Source organism: Coffea arabica, chromosome 1c, assembly GCF_036785885.1.
Source record: "Coffea arabica cultivar ET-39 chromosome 1c, Coffea Arabica ET-39 HiFi, whole genome shotgun sequence".
NCBI lineage: Eukaryota > Viridiplantae > Streptophyta > Magnoliopsida > Gentianales > Rubiaceae > Coffea > Coffea arabica.
Window position 1 is genome coordinate 6,782,451 of NC_092310.1, and position 25,383 is coordinate 6,807,833.

General features: G+C 35.6%; 1 protein-coding gene and 1 pseudogene across 1 annotated transcript; both read right to left on the bottom strand.

The window, feature by feature from the left end:
* Positions 1 to 1,332: 1,332 nt before the first annotated feature.
* Positions 1,333 to 7,257, bottom strand: LOC140038762 (UPF0613 protein PB24D3.06c-like; annotated as a pseudogene).
* A 152-nt stretch (positions 7,258 to 7,409) lies between these two features.
* Positions 7,410 to 9,596, bottom strand: LOC113736778 (methanol O-anthraniloyltransferase-like). Its single transcript, XM_027263882.2, has 2 exons — positions 9,142 to 9,596; positions 7,410 to 8,507 (listed from the first exon to the last, which is right to left on the bottom strand). Exons 1-2 carry the CDS (start codon positions 9,571 to 9,573, stop codon positions 7,560 to 7,562), a joined length of 1,380 nt encoding a protein of 459 aa, XP_027119683.2. The 5' UTR covers positions 9,574 to 9,596; the 3' UTR covers positions 7,410 to 7,559.
* Between the last annotated feature and the right edge of the window lie 15,787 nt (positions 9,597 to 25,383).

Genomic DNA, 25,383 nt, shown 5'->3' on the forward strand with positions numbered 1-25,383 from the left:
GCCTTGTTTCAGCTTTGACCATAGAAGATGGCTACTATAATTTGACTTTTTGTCCTAGAAAACCTTTAAACTGGATTTCGATCTCTTAACAGGAATTGTAAATATATCTCTTATCTTTAAAATGGTTCAAGAATCATCTCAATCCGATCATTGTATCACAAGTTATAGCCGAAATTCAAAAATATGTCAAAACTATCAATTTTGCTTTTTCATCCAAATGGAGTCTATTTTCAACTCCTATAAAAATTATGGAGAAAATGCAAGTAAAAAAGGACATAAACCTCATTTAAACATTTAAGAGCATTTTAAACTAGTTATAGCCAAAATAATCTATTTCCTTCTTATAGCATTGCAAAAGTGACTGAAAATAACATAAAATGTCATTTTAATATAGTTCAAAATAGTCACTTATCACTCATGGTCTTATTTGATAAGAAAACATATTAGCATATGTTAAAAATCCTTAAAATAAAATAAAATATAATGAAACAATCAAGTAGAGACTTCTAGACACCGTTAGATTAGTAACTAGAAAACTTTAATAAAAAGACAAAAAGATTCTTTTCTAGATAAAAAAGCATATTAGAATTGAGTTCTATTCCTAAAAATACTTATAATAAAAGCTTTTCTCAATAATTGGATTAGGTGGGATAATGTAATGGAGTAGCGATTAGAGAGTCCTAGATGGGTCAAAACACTTTAATAAAAGTAGATAAATGCTCTTCATAGTTCACAATAATTGAAGGGAGTAAGTGGGGTAGGATAGCATTTACCTGATAGCAACAGTTGTTAGAATGGGTAGGCACTACAACAAAAATGACCTTTAACGGCATTTAAAGGTATCAGTATAAATAATCTAACCTGACACTTTACCTTTCCTCACACCTCGGACGAGTGTCATCCCTTCCAATGTGGGGATAGCCTCGTAGCATTCAAATGTGTCAGAAAAACTATGCTGTTATAGCATCCCATCTACCAATAAAAATCCCTTTTCTTGATAATCAAAAGTGTTAGGATAGCTATAGTACCACATTAGGATATTGCTTTAGAAACTGAGCTATGCTGACACTTTTAATTGCCAGGAATACATAGGTAAAGAGAAATTAATCACACCATACAATAAGACCGAGATCCAATGTGGAACAACAGATAATCCTTCACTTCATTCTTGTCACAATTATGTCCAATATACAAGTCTTTGAACTTTCCATTGAAACTATAAGTTCTTTCAGAAGAAAAGAAACTATACTAATGTACTAGCTTTGCTATAGATGCATTTCGTACCTATAAAAAAATCAAAAAATAAAAGAAAGAGGACCACCATTGCCTGAATTCAATGACATAACAATTAAAAAAAAAGGAAAAAAAAAGTTGATATTTAACTCCATGGGTCATCCCATCCCTTGGGTCCCTCTCTTTTGACAAAGTTTATTATTGCCTAGACAGCTTCCTGAACTCGGTTGGATAGGGCATGGTTTCCCCATTCAATTTCAACCTTTTCTGCACCATTCATTACTCTGCATAATCTGAAGATGCACAAGAAAATATAGACAAAAACAGCGATCAGAATAACGACACAGATCAAGTGAAACAAGTTAAAGCATGTTCATCATATCTAACAAATATTAGACACACGATTAAAAACTTTGATCAGATTACAAGTCTTACCTCTCAACAAACGCTTTCTTGTCAACATACTCTGGTACACATTCATCGGCCATGGAAAATATGATTTGCAAAACGCGAATATTAGAATGGCACTCTAGACCATTACAAAGCATCTTGTATAGTCACATCACAACCAAGAAATGGTGATCACAGGCAGAGAGTAGCCATATAAATGAAATCTGCAGGTGTAAATTCAGTTTACGTTCAAGCAATTCAACCTACTGGAAATCATGTCATGTTAGAAATATAGCCTTTGGTCTATCAAATGCGATGGAAAAAATTACAGAGATATTGGACATAACTATGTACTGCAATTTCCCACCTGACAAGGTGTGTGGGACATGTGTCCAAGTCTCTGCCTCAGCTGCTCCTCACTTAAGTCAGAGCTAAACAAGTCATCATCACCATTATATGCACAAAGTGAACGATATCTACAAGACATGTTGCCATTTGGTGTCATTTAGGTGAGATGACCCTATTCAAACATATCTTTATTGGTAACCATAAGCCAATAACAGGTTTATCGATAACCATAGGCCAATAACGAGTTAAAAATATGTATTTAGTCACCTATAGGCGGTCATAGGGACATCTGGATTTGCTTCCCTGGGCATTAGCTATGACCCTCGGCCTTCACTTATCATTTTTGAAGCCAAATCAATCATTGAAGCAGTTTCGAGGAGCGTAGCATTATACTCTCGATCACTAACTGGTGCCTGAACAGCCAACATTGTCAACAAGCTGAGACTAAAGCTCGTCGTCCAAGCAACATTACATACAGTAATGATCACAATACCAACACTGTCAAGTAATGCACTGAACAAAAGACAGTATGACTACGCAGATTAATCATTCTCCTTTAAACATCAGATAATATATATTATGTTTGACCAACTATAAGGGGCATTTGTCACGGCAAAAGAGACGAGTGTGGATGCAGACACAAAAGTGCACAGATTCAGGAGCGAATAAAGCAAGCTATGATTTATAAAGCCTAATCATTCTACGACTTTATCCTCTAAAACTACCCTCTAACACTCAGTTTAAAAAACAACAAAATGCTACAGTCCTTTTTGTGTACGATACCCATGATTTTAATCCACTTACATCTTGCCCCATCAATTAGTGATTTAAACTTTTGAAATAATGTAAGGGTTGATAACTCTTGTTTTATATCCAACAGTGAATTAATGTCATCCATACAGTACCCTAAAGGGACTGTAAAACTCCCCAAAAAATATCAAATCTAAATACACCATACATGTTCATTTCTGACTATGTAAACCCAAATCACCAACTGACACAAAATAATTACCCAAAAAGAACTCAAAATTAGACAAAAGTAAACAAAAGGAAAATTTCAAAAAATTAGAGAAAAATAGAAAAATAATAGAGAATAATACCTTAAGATACTTAAGCTTCAGGTTTCCATAGACGACTCCAAACGTGAAAGCTGAAGCACGAGCCACCTGTCACCAGTTAAACGAAAACGAAAAAAAAATCCAAAATTAGATCACACATCAATGAAATTGTGGGAAATTAAAGCTGGCGGCGGTGGATGGTTTACCAAGGTGAGAGTGTTGGTGTCGGAGTAGGGTCCAGGAGGAGGCGACATTTGCTGCTGATCGCTGAAATCAAAGAAAGAATAACTGCAGATGCTGCGAATACCGTCCCAAATCTAAGGTCTCTCTCAGACTCAGAGCCCTAATTTTTGTCGGACACCATTTTGGAAATTAGAAATGTTGGGGAGATGGGCCAGGGCTTCCCTTAACTCCTGCATTATTCAGTAAGGAAAAGGCCCAAAAAGGTAACTCTTTTTGCAGGAGACCACCAACCAAAATTTACATATAGAAAAATTGTAGAGTATAACCTGTTCATCGATGACATCGATATCTGCGAGCTTGTGGCCGGATTTCTTGCCGGAATTGCCTAATTCTTTTGCTAAGAAAAATTTTTTGGAGAATCCGAACTCGTCCTCTTCGATGTCATGTTGTTCCATTTTCTGGTTTTGACAAACCTAAACCTGATGATGAGAGGGAAGGAGTAGGGGTGACAGGACGGCGGAGGTAGGGAGCAGAGGAGAGGAGAGCGGCCGAGAGAGGTGGAGGGCAAAAATTGGTAAGATCCCTCAAAAAAACATCAGATTCAAGTAGACAACCGAGAGAAATCAATTTAGGGCAAACATTTATCATGCAATTACATACCTTTAATGGGAAAGCAAGGGTAGTTTGATTGAGGAAAGATTCAACAGAAAAAACTCTGCGGGGAAAGAAAAATTTTGGCCAAGAGTTTTGAGAGATAGTTTGCCGAGAGAGACAGTTTGTGAGAGAGATAAGAAGAAGCAAAATTTCATTGCAGGCAAAATGAAGTTTTGAGATTTCACCAAGTGTTTTGGCAAAGAAATCTTCCACCAAAATCAAACGATGTCGTTTTGTGTTTTAATTTTTTTTTTTGGTGTATCTCACATTTTCGCAAGTGTCATGATAGGGAGTCTAAAGGTACATTATTATTTTTATATCAAATAAAATAAAAAAATTAGAGTATATATTATTGAGTTGATAACAAATGTCATGATAGAAGTGCTATAATGATACAAACCAGCAAGTGTCTTTATAGACATGTCAGAAAAGACCATTTTTGTTGTAGTGAGGTGAGACATTTGCCCCTTCTTCCTTTCCTACTAGTAGATCAAATCTAGAAGGTGAGATGTGGTTAAAGGGAAATGTGAGGATGAGGTAAATTTGTTAGGGTTTTATGTTGTGAGTAACTTCCCATTTTGGAGCTCAAACTTGGGCTGAAATTTCATTGGATGGCCGATAATATTTTATTATGGAGTGATGGACAAGTTTTTAGGTATGATCAGATCTCGGACGGATGTTGTACACCATGGTCATCTCTGACCTCCTCCTCCAGCTTTTCAGATTGGGCAGAAAATTTCTTCTATGACTTTTTAGATTTAGTAGGGACTTTCTTTGTCAATAATATTGAGGACTTCCCAGGTTTGGTACAGACTTCCCTCCGCGGCATTAGGCTTGGATATTTCCAGGATACTCGCCATTAGTGTTGCTCATCTTTTCTCCTATCTCCTCCTTGTCACATTTCTTGTTGTCTACTATGAAATTTATGCATCTTTTGCAAATACACTTGAGAATGGGCATACGGCGGCTCGGGCATAGGATCCTATATGGTAAGAAAACATATTAAGATATATTAGAAACCTTTAAAATAAAATAAAATGAAACAATGGAGCAAAGACTTCTAGGCACATTTAGATTAAAAAGAAAAAAAACTTTGATAAAAATATTAAACGCTTTCTTTCTCTTTTTTTTTGATAAAAAACATATTAAAAGAGAGTCCTAGGTTCCCAAAAATACTATTAACCAAATCTCTTCTGATCGGAGTAGGTGGGATAAGAAAATGGAATGGAGACTAAAGAGTTCTAGATGGAACAAAACACTTCAATAAAAGAAGATAAATGCTTTTCACAATTCACAATAATCAAAAGGAGTAAGTGGGGTAGGATAGCATTTACCTGATAGGAACAATCGCAAGAGGGCAAGACATTGGTCATTTTTTTTCTTTCCTGCTGGCTTGTCAAATCTGGAAAGTAATGTGTGGTTGAAGGGAAATGTGGTGATGAGGTAAATTTGTTAGGGTTTTGCATTGTGGACAACGTGTCTGTTTTGGACCTCGGATCTCGGCATGGTGGCACGCCTAGATGCTGACTAGGTATGCTTTAGTCTTTGATTTCTTAATGACTGATGTTGATGGAGTTGTTTCATCGAAATCGCTTCTTTATTGATCACTCCTACGGTCCCACCAAGCGTGCCACTATATTTGTGCCGATTTCTACCGATCTACAAACTGTTGCTCATTAAGTGATGGTTGCTAGCATGCCACTTAATTTGTGCAAGGAAAACCTAGAAAACCTTATGAATAAATCAATTTGGTGGAAATAACATTGCATCGATTATGCTAACTTCTAGGACAATTGCTATTTGTCCCACCTTGATCAACCTCAAGGACTTAAAAATTCGTGCTAAGAGTAACCAATTAAGAAGGAAAGAATACATTGACAATGACCGATGACTAAAGCTGATGAATTATAAAACATAAAATGTGCTAGAAAACTCATGAAGATTGCTTGGAAATGGAAAGAACTTTCAAACTAGTCTTGCTAATTTGCACAAAGACAGACATGAAACTGTTGGAAATATGAACTAAGAACAAAATGATTAGATGAAAATTTGCAAATCCTAGAAATTAGCCTAATACTTCTAAGAAAGTTTTGGAAATTCTAATTCTAGCCTATGATTTCTAAGAAAGCTGTTTAAAAGTAGAGAAACATCAGATTTGTCATGTCTTTGTGGAGTGAAAAGATTGTTCCCAATCTAATATATAATTGAGTATTTATGGATGTGTAATTTCCCTCCACAATGAGCAGTTTAACTCCCATAATGCCCATGTTATGCTCCATGCTAGCCATATTGGTTTCCAAACGTGTAGTGGTAGCTGTCCACTTCTATATCTTGGAGATCAGGTAACTACCTCATGCCTAATTTTTGGGGACATGAGCTAATGCACACATCTTTTCCCTGACGAATTGCCATCGTCGCCTCCACCTTTATGGATACATGATCTACTGCATCAGCTCCTTTTGTATCGACACTCGCATCAATGAACACGTGCCAATATGCCTTTGCACGCATCATCGATCAGTATGTAAATATTGGTCTTCATTACCAAACTTTCATGGAACCTTTACTACTCGTACCTATCAGTTTTAAATTGGTGTCGCTACCGATACATTCCTAACGATCAATTTTCGAAGATCCATTACCAATCAAACCCCTATGTGACCTTCATTTGCCGCAATTGGTGAACTCCTTGTGATATAGCAGATTATTTCCATGGTGATTATTGATGAATTGTCAGTCTTGAATAGATTTGCTAGAATAATCGGGTTCTTTTCTTTCTTTTATACCTGAACATATCAGCATAACTTTGTATATAATGATAGGTGCATGAATATCTGTCATCATGCCAATTATTAATTGGCTCCAAATAGGTGCTACCGAAAAGTTCTTAGCAGCTGATTACGATTAATCAATATCGGGTGAATATCAGCCGTCATGCTAATTATTGATCGGTTTCAAATGAATGCTGTTGATAAGTTGTAAATATTGCACCAATAATTATGATTAAAACCATAAAATTACATACCATATCTAAGATATATATACTACCGCTGAGCTTAGATGATGATCCGACCTATTTCAGAAATAAACCAAGGGAACATCAATTAAATTAAAGATTTTTCTAAAGAAAAGAATACCACTGCAATACTATATCAAAAAAGAGTTCACCTATTTTTAAGCAATAAAGACAAACAAAGGAATCTCTAAAATTAAGGAGATGGATTATCTTTTAGTTTGTGTCAGTTTGTGTCATTTGGAGAAAATGTAATTTCAAAGGTACAAAAATCTTGATGTATACAAGTGGTAGTATACTTCAATCATGAAATTGCTTGATTTGTACTCTGATTGTTCTTGAGCACGAACTGGAATTTCCCACTTTGGTGTACACCAGTTCGTCTCACTGGATTTTATTATAAGAATTTTATTGTTGCTAACAGAAACCCACAAAAGAAAGAGGAATCACAATTCAAAATTTCAATAAAGTCAAGTAGACATATAATTCCCAAAAAGACCCAGATAATGATTTTCTTTTTTTTTAGGCAAACTATATATCTTTTCGATAAACCAAGAGAAAATACAAAAAGTAGAAGGTTTGCATTGCAAGTGCAATATGCACTGTAGCACAAAAGTCGACAACCTATTATTTAGCAATAATAAAATGAGTAAAATCCAAACAAAGATTTTATTATTGCTTTAAAGCATAGATATAATCTTTGGATGCCAAAATTTGTTGCATTCGTCCATTGGCCCCTTGATCATTTTCTCCATCTCCTTCTGAAAATTTTCCATGGCTGCAACTGGCAAGCAAACTGCCACCACCAACCCATCATCTCCTTGGGTATTTCGAAGTCGCGAATAAACTGTCATATTAAAAGTTGGTCCTCCATCCATAGTTCCACCATAAATTGGCTTTCCCCAGCCAAAATCTACCTCGTCAATTCCAGTTCTTGATGCATCCGAAACAATCCAATCCTTCAACAGCGTAGAATACCCTGGTTTTCCATGCAAAACACTATAGTCAATGGCTGACTTGATGAAGTCCTCAGTTACTTGATGTTTTGCTTTCTTCACTAGCTCTAATGCATAGACAAATGAATTGTTGTACAATTGGCTGACCTTTGAGACTGCAGCGGGAGAGACAAATCCATTGCCATAATAACCACTAGGCAACTTTGGTTTATTTTTACCACGAACATTGACTGCATAGGTAAGAGTAACGAATTCTTCAGGATCCAATTGTAAGGCTATTGTTCTTGATCTCCATACAAGTGCAGTTACCAAATCAAATTTTGTTGCATAAGGAATGTTCGGTGGAAGATATTTCTTGATGGCTTTTATCTCTTGTGCTCCAAAAAAGAAGCCTCTGCGTACAAGGTTGAGAGGGGAGGCCAATATTGTAGGCTCTGTGCAACTATTACTGTTTTTCTCCACCTCGAACTCATTATGCATACATGTGACGTATGGTGGATTTCTTGCACTTAAGATCCATCTTTGCCACACAGGTAACGGAGAAGGTGCTGATAATGGGTCTTTGGATATTTGGCTTACTGCATTCAGAAACTGGACTAAGCCAACTGCATCACTAATTGCATGGTTTATGCGAATTGCAAGGACAAGTCCACCACAGATCAAGCGAGTCACCTGAATTTTGACCCCAAAAGAAATGAAAACGATAATAAGAAAGTTTTCAAGCAAAGTTTGTAAATAAGTAGGAATTTCGGAAAGTATATTTGGAAAGTATAATTGGAGCTTTCAAGTAAAAATTCTTCAATATTGTGAGAGTGTAAATTACTAATAACCCCGTAGTCTCTTATGCTATCATGTAACTCCTTTAAAGTTTCAAAATATCTATAAACTTCCTTGTGTTTTGATATAGAGTGAAAATTTGACGGAAAACAGTCTCTAATGTTATTAGAAGAAATGGTAGTATTGTCCGTGTTTAAATATTAAATGAAACAAAGATCTATCCGTCTATACAATCATAGACGGATTATGTAAATAGATGCAAAATCATAAAGGGTTCAAGATTCAAGTGAATATTTATGTAAATATACAAGAGGGTTAAGTGGACATTATAATATCCTCACACAGGCTTTTAGAGTATATTTGGATATATATCACTGCAGTTGGAAGTACTTTCCATCTATTTTCTACTTTACGTAGAACCACTTGTAAAGGGTAGATGGTCATATAGCAATTTGTAGATAACCAAACAAAGGTATACAGTTTGGCTGGAAGATGAAGAGGCCAGAGTTAGCCTGAATGTTTTGCCCACCTGAATCAACATCAATGGACTGTCCAAGATCTCTGTAGAGTCAGAAGCATCCACTAAGAACTCCTTTGAGTAAGGAAATGGTGGCTGCATGAAGTCACGAAGTTGATCGAGCCCAACCTCTGCAATTGCTTCTCTAAACACCACCCCTTCAGCTGTGCAGTTGACAAGTATCTTATCTGAAGGCCCTTCAATGAGCCTGCCTGCATAGGGATAGTAATAAACAAGTGCTTTAGCTACTGCATCCCTAATCACCCCAACAGGGTTCTTTTCGTCCAAGAATTGATTATAGCTAAAAAACATAATCATGGGTAAATGAAATCTATGGCCCTTTTGATCGTCTATATCAGAAAGTGGTCTTATTTCACGGGGAGTAGGTTTTGCAGGGACAATCAACTCTGCTTCCTTATGTCTCACTAAAAATTGCGTTGCCATTTCTTATTTTTCTTTCTTGTTTTGGGGGGGGGGGACGGGGAAGTGTAGGGGCGCTACTACAAAATAATTGAAACTTTTAAAAGTTTGGTACCTACTAAGTCTCGTTATGTGTTCTCATATTTATAGGACTTTTGAGCGAGAGAAGGAAAATGTGCTATATGCTATGAATTCTCTATCTCATTTCTTGTTTCAATCTCTATCTCACTCTTGATTTTGTTGGTATGTGTGAGTGTTTTATGTGATATATCCAATATACTAAAATAGTGTTGCAAGGAAAAAAACATGACGAAAAAAAATTAAAAAGATGATAAAGATCGAAACAAAAAATCGAACGATAAAAAAAAACCATAAAATTGGAGCGGTTATATATTTGAGCACGGAACTAACTTCACAAGTACGTGCACGGATAACAACATTTGGTGTCTTAAGCGTGGAAACTTAACTTCCGACAAACACTTTGGGCCCTGGCCAGTATAACAACTTCATAATGGGGTTTTATTTCACTATCAAGACAGGAAAGGGTGAGAATTGAAGCAAAGATAGAACATAGTCCAATGTGTTTGACTACAGTATTTAGCTACGGAATAAGGGTGCGTTTGATCAAATTGAAGTGTAAAATATGAAATTTGAAATCTAAATTCATTAAATTATTGAATTATTAAATATTTAATCTAATATATTTGAGTGCATATTACATTCAATGATAAGTGGATAGTTTATCACTTAATTTTGGGAGCAAGTTTTGCCTAGAAAATTCAATGTCATTTAATTAATTCAAATGTTTAATTTTTGGTTATCAAACGATCTGGATATATTAAAATCTGATTCAATTAAATTTAAATGCTGAATTAGATTATTAAACAGGATCTAACTCATCAATATCCTACAAAGGAAGAACATATTACAATGTGTGCAGATACACTATTACAATTTGCCATGAAAATCTGAAAAGTCTGGTAGCGTGCGTCATTCCCTAATCCAATGAAAATGCCAGATGATACACTATTTCAACAGGTAAAGGAACCATTCTGATTCTGAAAGGAGAATCACATTATACTTTCCAACTCTCGTTGCTACTCCCTCTGTCCCAGAACAAGGGACATTTTTGGGGATTCTAATTTATTATGCATAGTTCAATCAATTTGAATGTGAGACATCTTTTTTCAATTATGCCCCTTTAACCGATATCAAAGCTAATTGTTATCTATATTGATGTGAAAAGAATCTGTGGGTCCATATAAAATGAAAGCTCTTTTTCATGCTGTTACCAAGCTCGAATTCGACTTAATTAACTCGAGCTCGTACTCGAGCCGCTCGCGATCGGTTCGCGATCGGCTCGATTCGTGAACACCCCTATTTCCACGCACATTTCTTTTGGATGCCTATTTATTGCTTTTGTGGGTTCCATCATACTTATTTTTTATTTTATCAATGTCTCTTCTGAAGGGTACAAATGGAATGTTAGAGAAAAAAATTGTAGTGTGACTCAAATTTTGAGACATGCAGAAAGGTGAACTATGACAATAATAATGGGACAGAGGAAGTATTTTTTTCTAGATTTCTTTTGCATCGCCGTATTATAGTCTCGTAACCCAATCAAAATCGTCTTCTAAATGTTATTTTCTACTAGAGCTCATTACATTTTCATTAACTCATTAATTTGTACTCATTAACTTGCACCGAAAAGAAAGAGAGGGAATATAAAATTTGTAATGTGTCTTTCTAATAATGGACGCTTTCTAGTTTCTATTTCACAAAAATCAGATGCCGGCAGTTGGTTCCTTTTGGCTCTTTAATAGTACTACTTGAACAAATGTACATAGTAATTACTGACGTATCGCTACTCATTTGTTATCCATGATCTGGTTCTGTCACTGCCTGAATCCATAATAGTTTCTTTTTTTTTTTTAAGAATGATAAAAATGAAGAAAGAGGAGGAATTGGGTAGTCAAAATTGAAATCTCAATGTAAAACGAAAAAATAAGCTCCCTTGGTTAGTTAGAAGGCTATGTAACTGACGGGACTTTTATATCAGTGCAAGTTCAATTCCGATTTTACACCCGTTGGACTGCAAGTATACAGGTCGCAATTGTAGTACGAGATGTGTATCGGGTCGATCCCACGAGGAGCAATTTAAACAATTACTAAGCCCTTGTTTTCTCTATTATTTAGACTTACAATTTAATTGAGCAGAGAAAGTCTAAAGCTGTAATCTACAAATCTGATATACAAATCTAGTTTAACAATTGTTTAATGCAAATAGAGAAATTTCACTTAAGGAAGATTCTAGGGATGTAGATTCCACTTATGGCATAAACAATACAAATGAATGGATTTACTTCTTGTTATTATTCTTATTTAACCAGAGATTCATTTCCAAATTTACCAAATCTCATTTTCATGATGAAATGGCCTAGAGCAATATAGATTTCCCTATTTTCATGGTGAAATACTACTACTACTCCGTTTTACTTCATGAAATGCTAAATAATCCACCTAAGTGTATTTCTATTTTCATGAACATACAACTTAAGCTCTACTCATGTGTTTCAATTGTTATTACCAATTCTCATTGAATAATAACACTATAAACATGCTATTGGTGATCAATCAATAACAAGTAATCACAGCTACACAAATAGACAAGTTAATACAAGATATAACAAGTGTAAATCACATTCAATTAGTATTATTTAGCCATAAGTTTCATCTGCTCCCTAGATTAAGGGGTTTAGCTACTCATAAATGATTTAACAATCAAACTCACAAGTTTATTAATGCCAAACATCATGAAATACAAGTACAAGAAAGATAAAAGAAAGCTTAGCCACTTGAAGGTGAAGCTCTCTAATTCCTGCTATGCTCTTGCACAATATGATTACAAGTAAAAACTCCAAGTACTTCTCCAAGAACTCCTATCTAGAGAGAAAACTAGATATCAGAAAGAAAACTAGCTACGTATGGTAATGCCCGGCTTCTCCCCTTTCTTTCTGCATAAAAGGTGGTAGAATTTCCATTCCTCTCACTTCATAATTTCCTCCACTCAGATTTTGTAAAAAGAAGTCAAAGATATGATGTTTCCTTTTGTCCACACTCATTTGGTCTTCTCTTTTGTTGCAGAAGCATGTGCCACCGATTTCTGTCCCTCAAAATAGCTGGAAAAGTTGTGAGAAAGGTACAGAAAAACGGCTGTGCCACTTGCTGAAGAGAGAGACAGATCCGAGTCTCGGATCCGAGGGCTGACAAATGGATCCGAGCTCGGATTAGAGGATCCGAGGACTTCAATGATGGATCCGAGGTCGGATCGTCCTGACCTCGGATACACTCCGCCAGAAGTACAGACGAGGGGTCGGATCCATCTTGTACACACGGATCCGAGCTCGGATCCGTGTTGAGCAATTTTCCAGTTTTTCACTTCTTCTCTTTTTCTACATTTTTGCTCCCAATTTCTTGTGTATTTTGTCCTCTGGATGACCCTTACATTTCTTTCAACTTGTGCATGAATTTCATACATCAATTACCTTCACAATTTCACAAAATTAACGCATTAATCCACTCATTTATCAATTTTTGAAACCTTAATCAATATTTAAGCAATTATCACCAAAAGAGTTCAAATATGGCTTAATCTTCTCAAAACATATCAAAAATTAATGCCAAATTCATACAAAATGTACGTTAAATATTCACTTATCAGTAACAACAGTGGTCACTAAAAGTTTTCAGAATCTCATCTCGTCATGAATTCATCAAAGTCTTATTACTATTATTTCCTTCAATAGCCACTTGGCGTGTTTTTGGGTCAAACAGTGAAGCACAAAGGGGAAAGTATATGTCGATTTTTTTTTAAAAGTATTGGCAAGGGTGAGAATCGAAGCCAAATTAAAAAAAAATCAAAATTAAGTTCTTTATGCCTTGAACTATGATGGAAACTCTTGGCAAATCTTTGAAAATATCTATGCCATGAATGAAATTCAATGCTAATGATGCTTTTAAATGCAGCTAAATCATCAGTCTTGTCATCCTAGACATGCAAAATGCGTAGTTAGATTTCACTAAACCACATTTATTTCGGGAAGGAGGGAGCACAAGAGGGATGTCTAGTATACAATTGCAACAACAATTGGTCAATTTGGAAATAGATGTTACAAGGGATAATTATCAATTTAATTGCCCACAAAAATTATCACTTTATCTCTTTCCGATTAATTGTAGGCCAATTCTGTTCATTGTCACAAAAAAACCTATTTATTGACTAATTTTTACCATTATGAGAACAAGTTTGTGTAAAAAGCTAGGGGGCAAATTACAAATCTAGTCCTTGATGTTTGAGCTTTATATTTTTTTTTTGTCTCTCAATTTTAAGATGAAACATTGGTCCTTTAAATTTGAGAGTTTTAAATTTTTTTTTTTAGCTGCTCAATTTTAACTTTTTTGCTTCTGTAAATTTTCCATGATTTCTTTTTTCTCCGGTTTGACCTAGTTGAACTTGAGTTCGAGTAATATTTCATCCTAATAAAATAATAAAAATATAAGGGACATACATGTAATTTCACCACTAAAAATATAAACTATAAAAAATATACAAATTCGATACGGCTTGATGAGCTACAAAATTGAATATCTATACACTTGGCTCGATCCAACTGGTCACCAAGTCAAATTGACCTTGAGTGGAGCTTCATGAGCGAGCTCAATTTGTTTACAACTCTAATCACATCTTAATACACCCAAAAAGAGTTGCAACAAAAACTTAAGAGATAATTTGAGAAACCTCCCTTGAGATTGATTTACGACAATTTCACATAGCACCCCTTTAATTATGAAAATTACACTAACCTACTATGTCAGTTTGATAGGACAAAATATCATAATTAGAAGGCCCAAATTCTCTATAATACCATTAGTGAAATAGTTTTTCAAATAAAAGTGATTTTGCAAATTATTAGTCCTTTTTTTTCGCAAATGTAAAACTTGTATACATTGTTTTGGCTCTTGGAAACTCTTATAACCACAACTACAAATTCAATTTTTTATCCTCAAGCATGTTGCTAGTTGAAATGAGTTCTCTCTATAACCTACCATCCTTGTGCTTTGAACAACTGTGGTTTGGCCTTAAGTTTCTTCGCTTGCTGCAATTAAAAGCTAAGAACTTATTACCTCTTAATTCAATAGGAAATTGCATGTTAATTTATGTTCCATTACCAGCCTTTTTTTTTCAATCTAGTTCCTCGCCTGAAAATTGCATGGTAATTTTGGAATGATGTTTTCTAAGAATTTCCTTTCAACTCTTTCATTCATTTTTTTCTGACCAGGGGTAAATTTGTAACAAAGAGCCATAAAGTCAGCGAGGTCAGTTTAATTTTTGAAATCAGAGGGGTGCTTGGTGAAATTATCAGAATCCTCAAGGGAAGTTTCTGAAATTGTTTAAAAAATTAAAAATGACGAAAAACTAAAAAAATGATAAAGATTGAAAAAAGAAATCAAAAAATAAAAAGTAGTGGAGCAAAAAATGTGATGAAGAGAATTGAAAACTAGAAAATGACACCTACCCTGTTTGTAGTTATACATGAGGACTATTAGCCACAGGCTTGGCCACTTGGGAGACGTATAATTGAGTATGCAAAATTAACTTCGCAAGTACATGCACCTGGCTGGTGTATCCTTTTGGCGTTTTAAGTGTGGAAAACTAACTCCAGAGGTACATGCACATCGCTATTATAACAATATTTGGCGTTTTAAATGTAGAATGCCAAACAAAAAAGGGGCTCTAACATCAGCCTATAGCACGGGATAAGGGATGAGAACCCAACAGTGATAATTCACGATTACTCTATACATGTTGATGTTGATGAGTTACTCTTACCATACACAGTAAAACATGTTGCCAAATTCCCGATGAAGCGAATATATGACTGTTAGACAAAAACCTAGAGTTGTTTAAAAACATGTGAAACACGGGACTATGCCGCTGTTGATGAGTTAGTCTTACTACAGACTAAGGCTTATTTGATCAAACTAAAGCTTGAAATCTCAATTCTTGAATCCAAAAATTAAATAGTGAAACTATTATGTTGCTAGATTGATAAAGATATATGTTTGATAACTAACTGAGTTATAGTACTAAATTGAAATACCACACAAATATTATACTTTCATCCTTAAAAAAATTGTCTTTATTTGCATATTTGGAGAGAAAGAAAAGTGTTTTGTGTGAGAGAAAATAATTAAACAATTGAGAGATAGTACTTAAGTGTGTGTGTGTGTGTGTGTATTTGTGTGTGTCTGCATGTGTATATATGTGTGTTGAATAGAACGAGAGCAAATGCATACTTTGTGCAAGAGTGTATATAGAATGAGAGTGCATTTGATAAAATTGAAGTATAAAAACTGAAATTTGAAGTCTAAAATCTAAAATGTGAATCCATTAAATTAGTGAATTATTAAATATTAAATTTGATATATTTGAATGTATATCACATTAAGTGATAAGTGAATAACTTATCATTTAGTTTTTTGGAGCAAATTTCATCTAGAAAATTCAGTACCACTTAATTAATTTAGGTGTTCTAGCTTTGGTTATCAAACACGTATGAACATGTTAAGATATAATTCCATTAAATTTAAGTGCTGAATTGGGTCCTCTAATAGGGCCTAAGACCCTATTTGATAAAACTAAAATTTGAAAACTGAAATTTAAAAATTAAATATTAAAAATATTAAGTCACCAAATTGATAAAGATATGTCTTTGATAACTAATTGAATTATAGCACTAAATTGAAATATCACACAATATTATACTTTCACCCTAAAAAATTGTCTTTATTTGTATATATATTTGTTAAGAAAGAAAAATGTTTTGTGTGAGAAAACTAATTAAATAATTGAGAGATAGTACTTAAGTGTGTGTGTGTCGAATAGAATGAGAGCAAATATATACTTTGTGCAAAAACATATGTGAGTGTGTGTTATGTGTGAGAAATGTATTATGTGTGATCAACTTAGAAAATTTAGTCCAAAATTTTACTTAAAATTTTGTACACAAATTAAGTGGTGCTTAATACATTAAGTTAGGCATTTCAGTTATCAAACATGCTGAATTCCAAAGTTTTGAATCAATTAATTTTCAACATTTAGTTGAATTATCAAACAAACCCTAACTCATCAACAACGTACAAAGTGAGAACATATTCCAATGTGTGCAAATACCTTAGCTTAGACATTTGGCATATCCCATTTCTTGTTTCAATCTCTATCTCACTCTCTATTTCTTGGCGTGTGTGAGGATATCATATGTAGGGCCGCAAAAGAGTCAAGAGTCAAGTTTTGACCTAAACAAGTTGAACATGACTCAATTTTATAAGACTTGAATTCAAACTTGAACTCGTCCAACTTGCACTCTAAAACTGGAGCTCGAACAATAGTTCAAGCATAGTCGAGTTTGAAGTCGAGTCTTCTCAAATTTGAGTGCAAACCTACTTGAGCTCAAATGAGAATAAAAATTAAAAATTATTTTTTTAAAATAGGTAAAATAGACATTTCACCATTAATAAATAAATAAAAAATACAGGAGATATATATGTAATTTCACCACTAAAAATATAAAATATACAAATATACAAATTTGTTGGCTTAACGAACCAACAAGCCAAGTAGCTATATAAATTGCTTGACTTGGCTAGCTTGGCAAGCCAACTCGAGCTTGAGTCGAGCTTCGCGAGTTGACTCAACTTGTTTACAATCCCAATCACGTGGTAATGTACCAAAATAATAAGTTGCAAGGAAAAATTAATAGATAATTTCAGAAACATCCCTTGAAGTTTTTGACAATTTCACCTAGCACCCCTCTAATCTTAAAAATTACACTAACCTCCTTTGTCAATTTGACGGGACAAAATATCATAATTAGAGGGCCAAAATTGTCTATGATACCCCTAGTGAAACAGCTTCTTCAAATCAAGGTGAATTTGCAAAATATTAGTTCTTCTTTTATTTTACTCAAAATGATCATTTTATTAAAACAATCACCAATGGAAAAAGTAGTATTTTATAATGGAAAAGGTTCGAGGAGATCTTGATCTGGTGGCTAAGATTGAGACCCTCCTACCCCCTTCCCACTTCTAAAATTCTGCTAGGAAAAAATTTACAATTTGTATACACTGTTTTGGCTTTTGGAAACTTTATTGTTGTTTTTTTTTTTTACCGGAACTACAAATTCAATTGTTGCTCCTCGAGTATGTTGCCCGTTGAAATGAGTTCTCTCTATAACTTGTCATCCTTGTGCTTCGAAAAAGTGTGCTTGGGCCTTTAGTTTCTTTGCTTGCTGCACTTAAAAGCAAAGAACTTATTACCTCTTAATTTAATGGGAAATTGCACTTTAATTTATTTTGTGTTACCACCTTTTTTAATCTAGTTCCTCACCAGAAATAACGTTGCACGTGCAATGGTTATATTAGGCTTACAGGTCAACAAATATTATGGGACTTCTTCATTCTTGTTTGTCTACTAAGAGGATTGGACTAATTTTTACTTTTTCTTCTTTTACTATTCCATTTTTTAAAGTACATTACATGTCATAATTTCTTGTGAGAGCCTTAAGGGTAATTTCGGAATAATGTTAGTTTGTAGGATTTCCACTTAACCTTTTTCATTCACTTTTTCTAATAGGGGTAAATTTGTTACCACGAACTTTAAAATATAGGGGGTCAGTGTATTTTTTAAAATTAGAGGGACACCAGGTGAAATTATTAGAAAGCTCCAGGGAGGTTTTTGTAATTAATCCAAAAATTAAGCATGACGAAAAAAATGATAAAAATTGAAACAAGAAATCCAAAAATAGGAAACTAGGATAACAAGTGAAACCAAAAGCGTGACAGAGGATTGAAAACTAGAAAACGACACCGACGTTGAACGTACAATTATGGAAAATTTACTTGGGGCGGGTATAACTCGCAAGTGCAGTTTTTATGGAAATTTATGGAAAATTGCTGTTTTCGGTGTGGAAAATTGACTGCACATGGCTAAAATGGCAACGTTTCGCGTTTTAAAGGGAGAATGGCAAGTCAAAGTGGGCTTTAATTTCAGCCTCTAGCAAGGGATAAGGGAAGATAACCCAACAGTGATCATTCACGATCACTCTCTGTTGATGTTGATGTTGATGTTGATAAGTTAGTCCTTCCATGTGAAACGTATTTATTTGCAAAACTCAAAACACCCTTAGCTCTAGAGTTTAGACACATGGAAAGAATTTGTGGATTGCTGTCTGGAAAAGTACAGGAAAGAGTGAATATCGAAGAAAAATTCAATAATTCAATAATGTCAAAGAGTTGCGTGGATAATGGAGACCAAGGTCTACGAACCGCTGATAAAATTGGGCGGATTTATCGTGTCAAGATAAAGACTAACTTGGCGGTGGAAGTGCCCAGATTTTTGGGAATTCTCTGGGCAGCAGGATCCACCTAGATTCCGTGAGTTGGTGTAGTAGATTTTAGTGATGAAGATTTTGGATTTAGTAAAGGAAGAAAACAAAAGGAAAATGGAAGGGAAAAGCAAAATATAGAAAATGAAAAATGAAGGGGAACCAAAAAAAAAGAAAAAAAAAAGAAAAAAAGGAAGGAGCGAGATTTGTCTTCTGTTCAACAATGGATGTTGGAGAGGATGACATGTTTTTATAATTTCAATTTAGACCCTCAATTTACTTTTTGTTCTCAAATAAATTAAGAAAGTTAGTAAAATTTCAATTAAACCATATATGAACTATTGTTACGGATCGAAAACAGGGTTAGTATAGGAATTTTAAATCTTTCCTTTCAATTGGATGATTTCCATCCATTTCCCAAAGAAGTCCAAAGTATAGAGGGGTTATATGGGTATTTTTAAATAATAAGGGGGTTTCATGTACAATAGGCAAACCACATAGGAGATTTAGTGTATTTTACCCCCAAGAAAAATTCCTCTACCTTGCCAAATGAATATTCCTTTGAGAGTTAGAATCAGATATTCCAGCAACTATTTGGAGATTGTGGTGATACTAGGGTAACAAATGGAATGTACTAACTTTATTATGGAAAGAACAGTTTGTAACAACTATTAAATATTCTTCTAATTTGTTGTTAGATATGGCCATGATTTCAAAATTGCTAGTTCTGATGTAAAAATTGATGGTTTCAATTCTTCTAAAAGGTGAAACTTGAGCCGACACTTATAAGGACAATTACGGTTATGATTCTTGAACCTTTGGTACCAGTTTTATTCTAGTTATGATTTAAGTTTCTTCCAGATATGCTTCCGAATCTTTTGATTACATCTGAAAAATTCTTATTATAAAATTGATTTTACGAAAATATGACAATGAATATAGAAAAAAATAAGGACTTTATTGTATTATTGTGTGTAAGGAAAAAGAAAAAATGATGCAAATTTTATATTTAAAAAAAAAACCTAATTGTTGATTAGATTAAATTGGTTTTGGACTTAAATTAGTTATAGGGTCTAGATTTACTAATGGGATGGGGCAATGGGTTGTTGGGTAAGGATTACAGCTGCTAATGTTGGGTGCTGACTATCGATATTGAATTTTAAACTAATCAAATAGATTTATATAGCAACTATCTTTTTTTGCATGACTTGAACCGAGTCTAAATCGTCGGTTTTGATTTTAGTTTAAGTTTTTGGTAAATTTGAATCTGAATCTTTAGTTACGATTATGATTTTGATTTTGGTTTCAATTCAACAAACTATTAGTCTGGTTCTAATTCAAACTAGAACAGTGACCACTCCAATTTGTTGCCATCACCATTCAAAACTAAATGAGGAATTAGAAACTTTATAAAGGAATACGGGACTCAGTCACTGAGTTCACAAAGAAAGACAACGCAAAATTATCATCGACGTACTCAGAGGCATTAGAGATATGCTGAAGGATTTTTGCTACATACGAGTTTCACATGTAAGAAGAAAGAACAATGTTCCTATTCATTTATTGTCTCATTTGTCTCTGTCAAATGAGGGAAGCCACGTCTGGTTTGTAAACTTCCCAAAGGAAATTATGCACGCTGCAAAAGCAGATTTACTTTAATGAAACTCTGTTTTCATTATAAAAAAAAAAAAAACTTCAAAATCCAGTGATATTAGGGACATTTGCAAGTATCAATTGTAAAGTGAACTTTCTACAAGCTCAATTTCAAGACGTGGCACCAAACCAATGTAGAGATTGAACACAAAATAAATCTGAGGTTTTTGATCTTCTCAAGGAGCATCTTTTTTCTTTTCTTTTCTTATTTCAATGATTTGCTGCAACTGTCATCATTGTTTGCATGTGCTTCTGTAAGTTTTCCATGTTTTCTTTTTCTCCTGTATGAAAAGATATGAATATTATGACAGATACATAACAAGAGAAACGAGAAAAGTAAATAAGAAGTACAACATTAGTTGGAACTCTTCGTTGAATTTTGCAACTCCTTTATAGGAGCATTTTTTTCTTTTCTTTTTGCAATTGTTATCATTGTTTGCTTGTGCTTCGGTAAATTTTCCATGTTTTCTTTTTCTCCTGTATGAAAAGATAAGAATATTATGATAGATACGTAACAAGAGAAGTGAGAAAAGTAAATAAGTACATTATTAGTTGAATCTCTTTGTTGAAGTTTGCAACTCCTGTATCAGAATGACTTGCTGCACTCTGCATGTAATGTAATTATATATTTTGTATGGTAGACTTTTCAAAAAAAACAAAAAATTAATTACCTTCACCTCAATATCATTTTGGAATTGTAAAAAATCTTTCCAAATTTGCAATTGTAAAATATTAAATGATGCAAGTGAATTTTCATTTTGGAATAGTAGAAATTCTTTCCGAATTTGCAATTGTAAAATATTGAATGATACAAGTGATAAAATTCAGGAAGCATTATAAATTTAAGTGAAAATGGCCAAATTCTTGCCTAAAATATTTACTAAAGGTATTTTAGTTTTGGCCAATGTGATCCTTAAGCACAAGGGGTTTTTCTAATAGCTGCCCAATAGGCACTTATTAATACACGTACATTCCACCCAATCTACCATATATGTACGTATACTAACAATTATTGCTTCCGCTTGCATTTATATATTTTTTCTATTTAATCCTTTTGTATTTATATACTTTCTTTAATTAATCTTATACTTCTAAAATCTAGCACCTAAAATATATCTTAATAGGTGCTTCCGTTAAAGACCATAAACATAATTCTCTAATCCATCTAAGTTCCTCTAAGGTGGCGCCACCACTTAAAGTCAACCGCACCTCTGTTTATCAATTAAACAAAAGTATTTTAAAAACTTCAAATATGGGGCTACAATAAATCAAGTAAATTAAAAAACAATGGATCCATATGAAATGAAGTATTTTACAAAACTTTTGGGCACTTTTAAAATTTCTTATTTTAGTTTTCACTCCTCCCCTACCTTGACCCTCCCTATCACCCCTCTTTTCCCATCTCCACCACCTCTTCACCTCTGCACCTTCCCCAATTCCTACCACCAACCCGCTGCCCCCTCTCCCCACCAAACCCACCATCCTCTCCACTCCCCTCCAATCATGAAAAGCTGATAAATTCCGAACCCGCACCACATCCCTTCCCCCAAAATATTTTTTTGATTTACTTGAATTTGTTATATCCCCACGCCCAAAGCTCCTCAAGTTGCTTCCGCAACTCCTCTAACTTTTCAGACGACATTCGGTATGACGGGCGGGAGACTGGTTTAGCTCCTTTCACCAATTCTATGGCATGATCTATGGCACGCCTAGGGGGAAACTCCTTGAGTAGTTCTTTCGGCAATACATCCTCAAACTCTATCAAGACTACCTTAATCCTGTGTGGAATTGGTACCGACTCCTTAGACTCTCACAACAGCGAGTTTCTTTACTAAGAGTAGCCGCAAAGGTCGACTCACCCTTTCGTAGTCCCTTCTCCAACTATCGAGGACTACGTTCGGCCTCTCGACATACATTCACCACGCAGGACTTGCCTTCATGTGTAATGAATATAGTGTCTTCGTGGGATAACATGATTGACCTCAACTGATCAAGGAAGTGCATGCCAAAGAATATTTCGTAGTCGTCGATCGGGGTAACAGAGAAATTAGTTGTACCCGTCCACTGACCCAAATTTACGGGTACCTCATTGGCCTCTCCTGCCAGTTGTATCCAATCGCCATTAACGCTTTTAAAATGCCCTGATGATAGCACCCACGCAAGCTCTATCTTGCGCGTAGTGTCCTGACTCATATAGTTGACATCCGCTCCAGTGTCCAGTAAAGCCATCACTTGATACCCGTTGATATTGGTGTCAACGTTCATATGACCCCGATCGTTTGTTGCATGTACAACCTCAAGGGGTCATATGCACGCAACATTTCGTTCCTCCGTCGGGTTAGCCTGTTGTGCAATCGCAGCAAGGTTGCCGCGACTTAGGCAATCACGAGTATAATGCTCTTTACTCTTGCAAATATAGCACCTCTCATAGTTCTTCCCCGGCTTCCAATTGCTGGGGCCTTTTCCCTTCTACTAGTTCTTGTCGGTTTGCAATCGTGGGGCTTGTTTTGGCCGGTCTCCTCCACTCTTTCCATTGCCTGGCTTTTTGCCTTTGTCTTTCTCAGGTTCTTTCCGTTGAAACTCAATTAGTCGTTGGGCAACCTTCATTGCTTGGAAGACATTTTTTGAGTCTTTATCCTCCACTCGTTGCTTAGCCCACGGTCGTAAGCCATCAAGAAACGTGAATAATGCTTATAATGCTTCTTCGAGTGCCATATTTGGTATCTCCAATAACAAGTTGGAGAATTCGTCTATGTATTCTTTCATATGGCCGTCCTTGTGCTGTAGACGGCGAAACTTGGCCCTTGCCTCATGTTCAGCATTGGCCGGCTCAAATTCAACCTTGATTTCGGCCTTGAACACGGTCTACGTGGTGATAGTGTCCTCACCACGGTATCCTTCATCGCACTTCCGTCTCTACCATATCAAGGTTGAATCCTTAAGATATAGCAGAATCGTTCGCAAGCGAGCATCATCACTTGCGATGTCAAGGGCATCGAAGTAAGGTTCGAGACCGTAAATGAAATTCTCAATTTTCCTTGCTTTTCTTGCACCACCGTAGGCCTCCGAACGCGAAACCTTCACTCTAGGTACAGTCACAGTTGCACCACTTACCCTTTTGTTTGCAACGCATCAATCTCGGTTTTGAGTTTTGCAAGCTCCTCCGGCATGGTTGATGGTTCTCCCATGGTCACATTAGCATCCCGTGCTAGCTGGCCCTTGGAAGTCTCCAACTCCTCCTTGAGTTGGACAACTTCCACTTGTAGAGATTCGACCAACTCGCATATGGCGTCGTTTCCTTTAATAGCTAATCCACGACCTCATTGAGCACACCTTGCATGTCCTCATGCAGCTCCGCACCGTCAAGCTGCTCCATGTGCTGGTCCAACTCATCCCAACTGTCGTGATAATTGGCTACGATTAACTCTACTCGTGCTAACCTTACCTTGAGGGCAGTCATCGGGTCTGGCGCGGCCGACTTGTTTCGTTTGTCTTTGCCACGAGTAGGAATGGTCCTTTCCGACTCTCTCGTGACTTGCTCCTCTTGTGGTTTCTTAGCGACGTCCGAACCTGTGGCCATGGCTACCAAAGCTAGTAATGGTATCAAACCCTGATATCACTTATCACGGACTGCTTGTTTTTGTACAAGCCAACACACCGTGCTGCACTAGCGTACGTTCAAGACTTTAGTTATGAACGGTTGGCTAGTTCAGCCTTAACACAAAATGCGCAAAAGTAATGTGGAAGCGCAAGAGTAGTAGGCAAAGATGGAAGTATGTGTGGCAAAGGAAAGCTTATATTACACAAAACTTCTTGTACAAGATTGCCATGGTTACTACAAATGGAAAGGGTTTGGCTTATTTATAGGCAAGCCAAGAAGTTTACACATAACTCTAGAGAATTCTACAAAGTGTACACCTAAGCGGTTCTTTAGAAATCTCTACACAATGTGTATGTACACTTGGATCCTAGAAACTTCTACACAAGTCTCTACTTGTCCACAAAGTTCTAAACTATTCTACAAGGCTCTTGGATAGCCTAGAAGGTTCCACAAACTTCTAACATGTACTACATAATTCTGGCAACTTGTGACACAATCTCCATGCCTTGGTCAAGCCTACTAGGCTTGGCATTTAGTTGGGGGATTGACGTGTGGGTCTACTAATAGTCCCAACATTCTTGTCAGGACAACTGTGTATAGTGCTACGGAACTTGGCCGACTGGGCACTACCGCGCATGGTCGCGCGGGCGGCCAGGTACAGTCGCACACGATGGGCATAGTCGTGCATGCGGATAGGCACGATCGCATGCGATTGGGGTGCGATCCGTGTCACTTGGAAGCTAGTAAGTCCCTTTTTCTAGCTTTCAATGTGCCCAGGTTCTCTCGTGGGTGTTTTTTTCCCCTCTTTTTTGGTCAATTGGCACTTTTTACAATTGTTACTAACACTAGCGGAGGAGAGCCTGCATATCACGTGGGAGTTTGGTATTTGTGATTTAAGAAAGTTTGTAATTTTTGTTTGGTGTAATAGTATAGAAGTGTAATTTGTAATAATAAAAAGAGAGGTATTGAAAGGTTAAATGTAGCTGTATATTAAACTATATAAGAATGAAAGATAGATAATAGTGGAATTCATAAGTTTCCTTCATAATGCCTCTCGTATTTGCATGAAGCTAAAATAGTAGTATGTTGGATATAGTTTTTTCTTGTAGATGGTAGTAGTCTATTGCAGTTGTATAT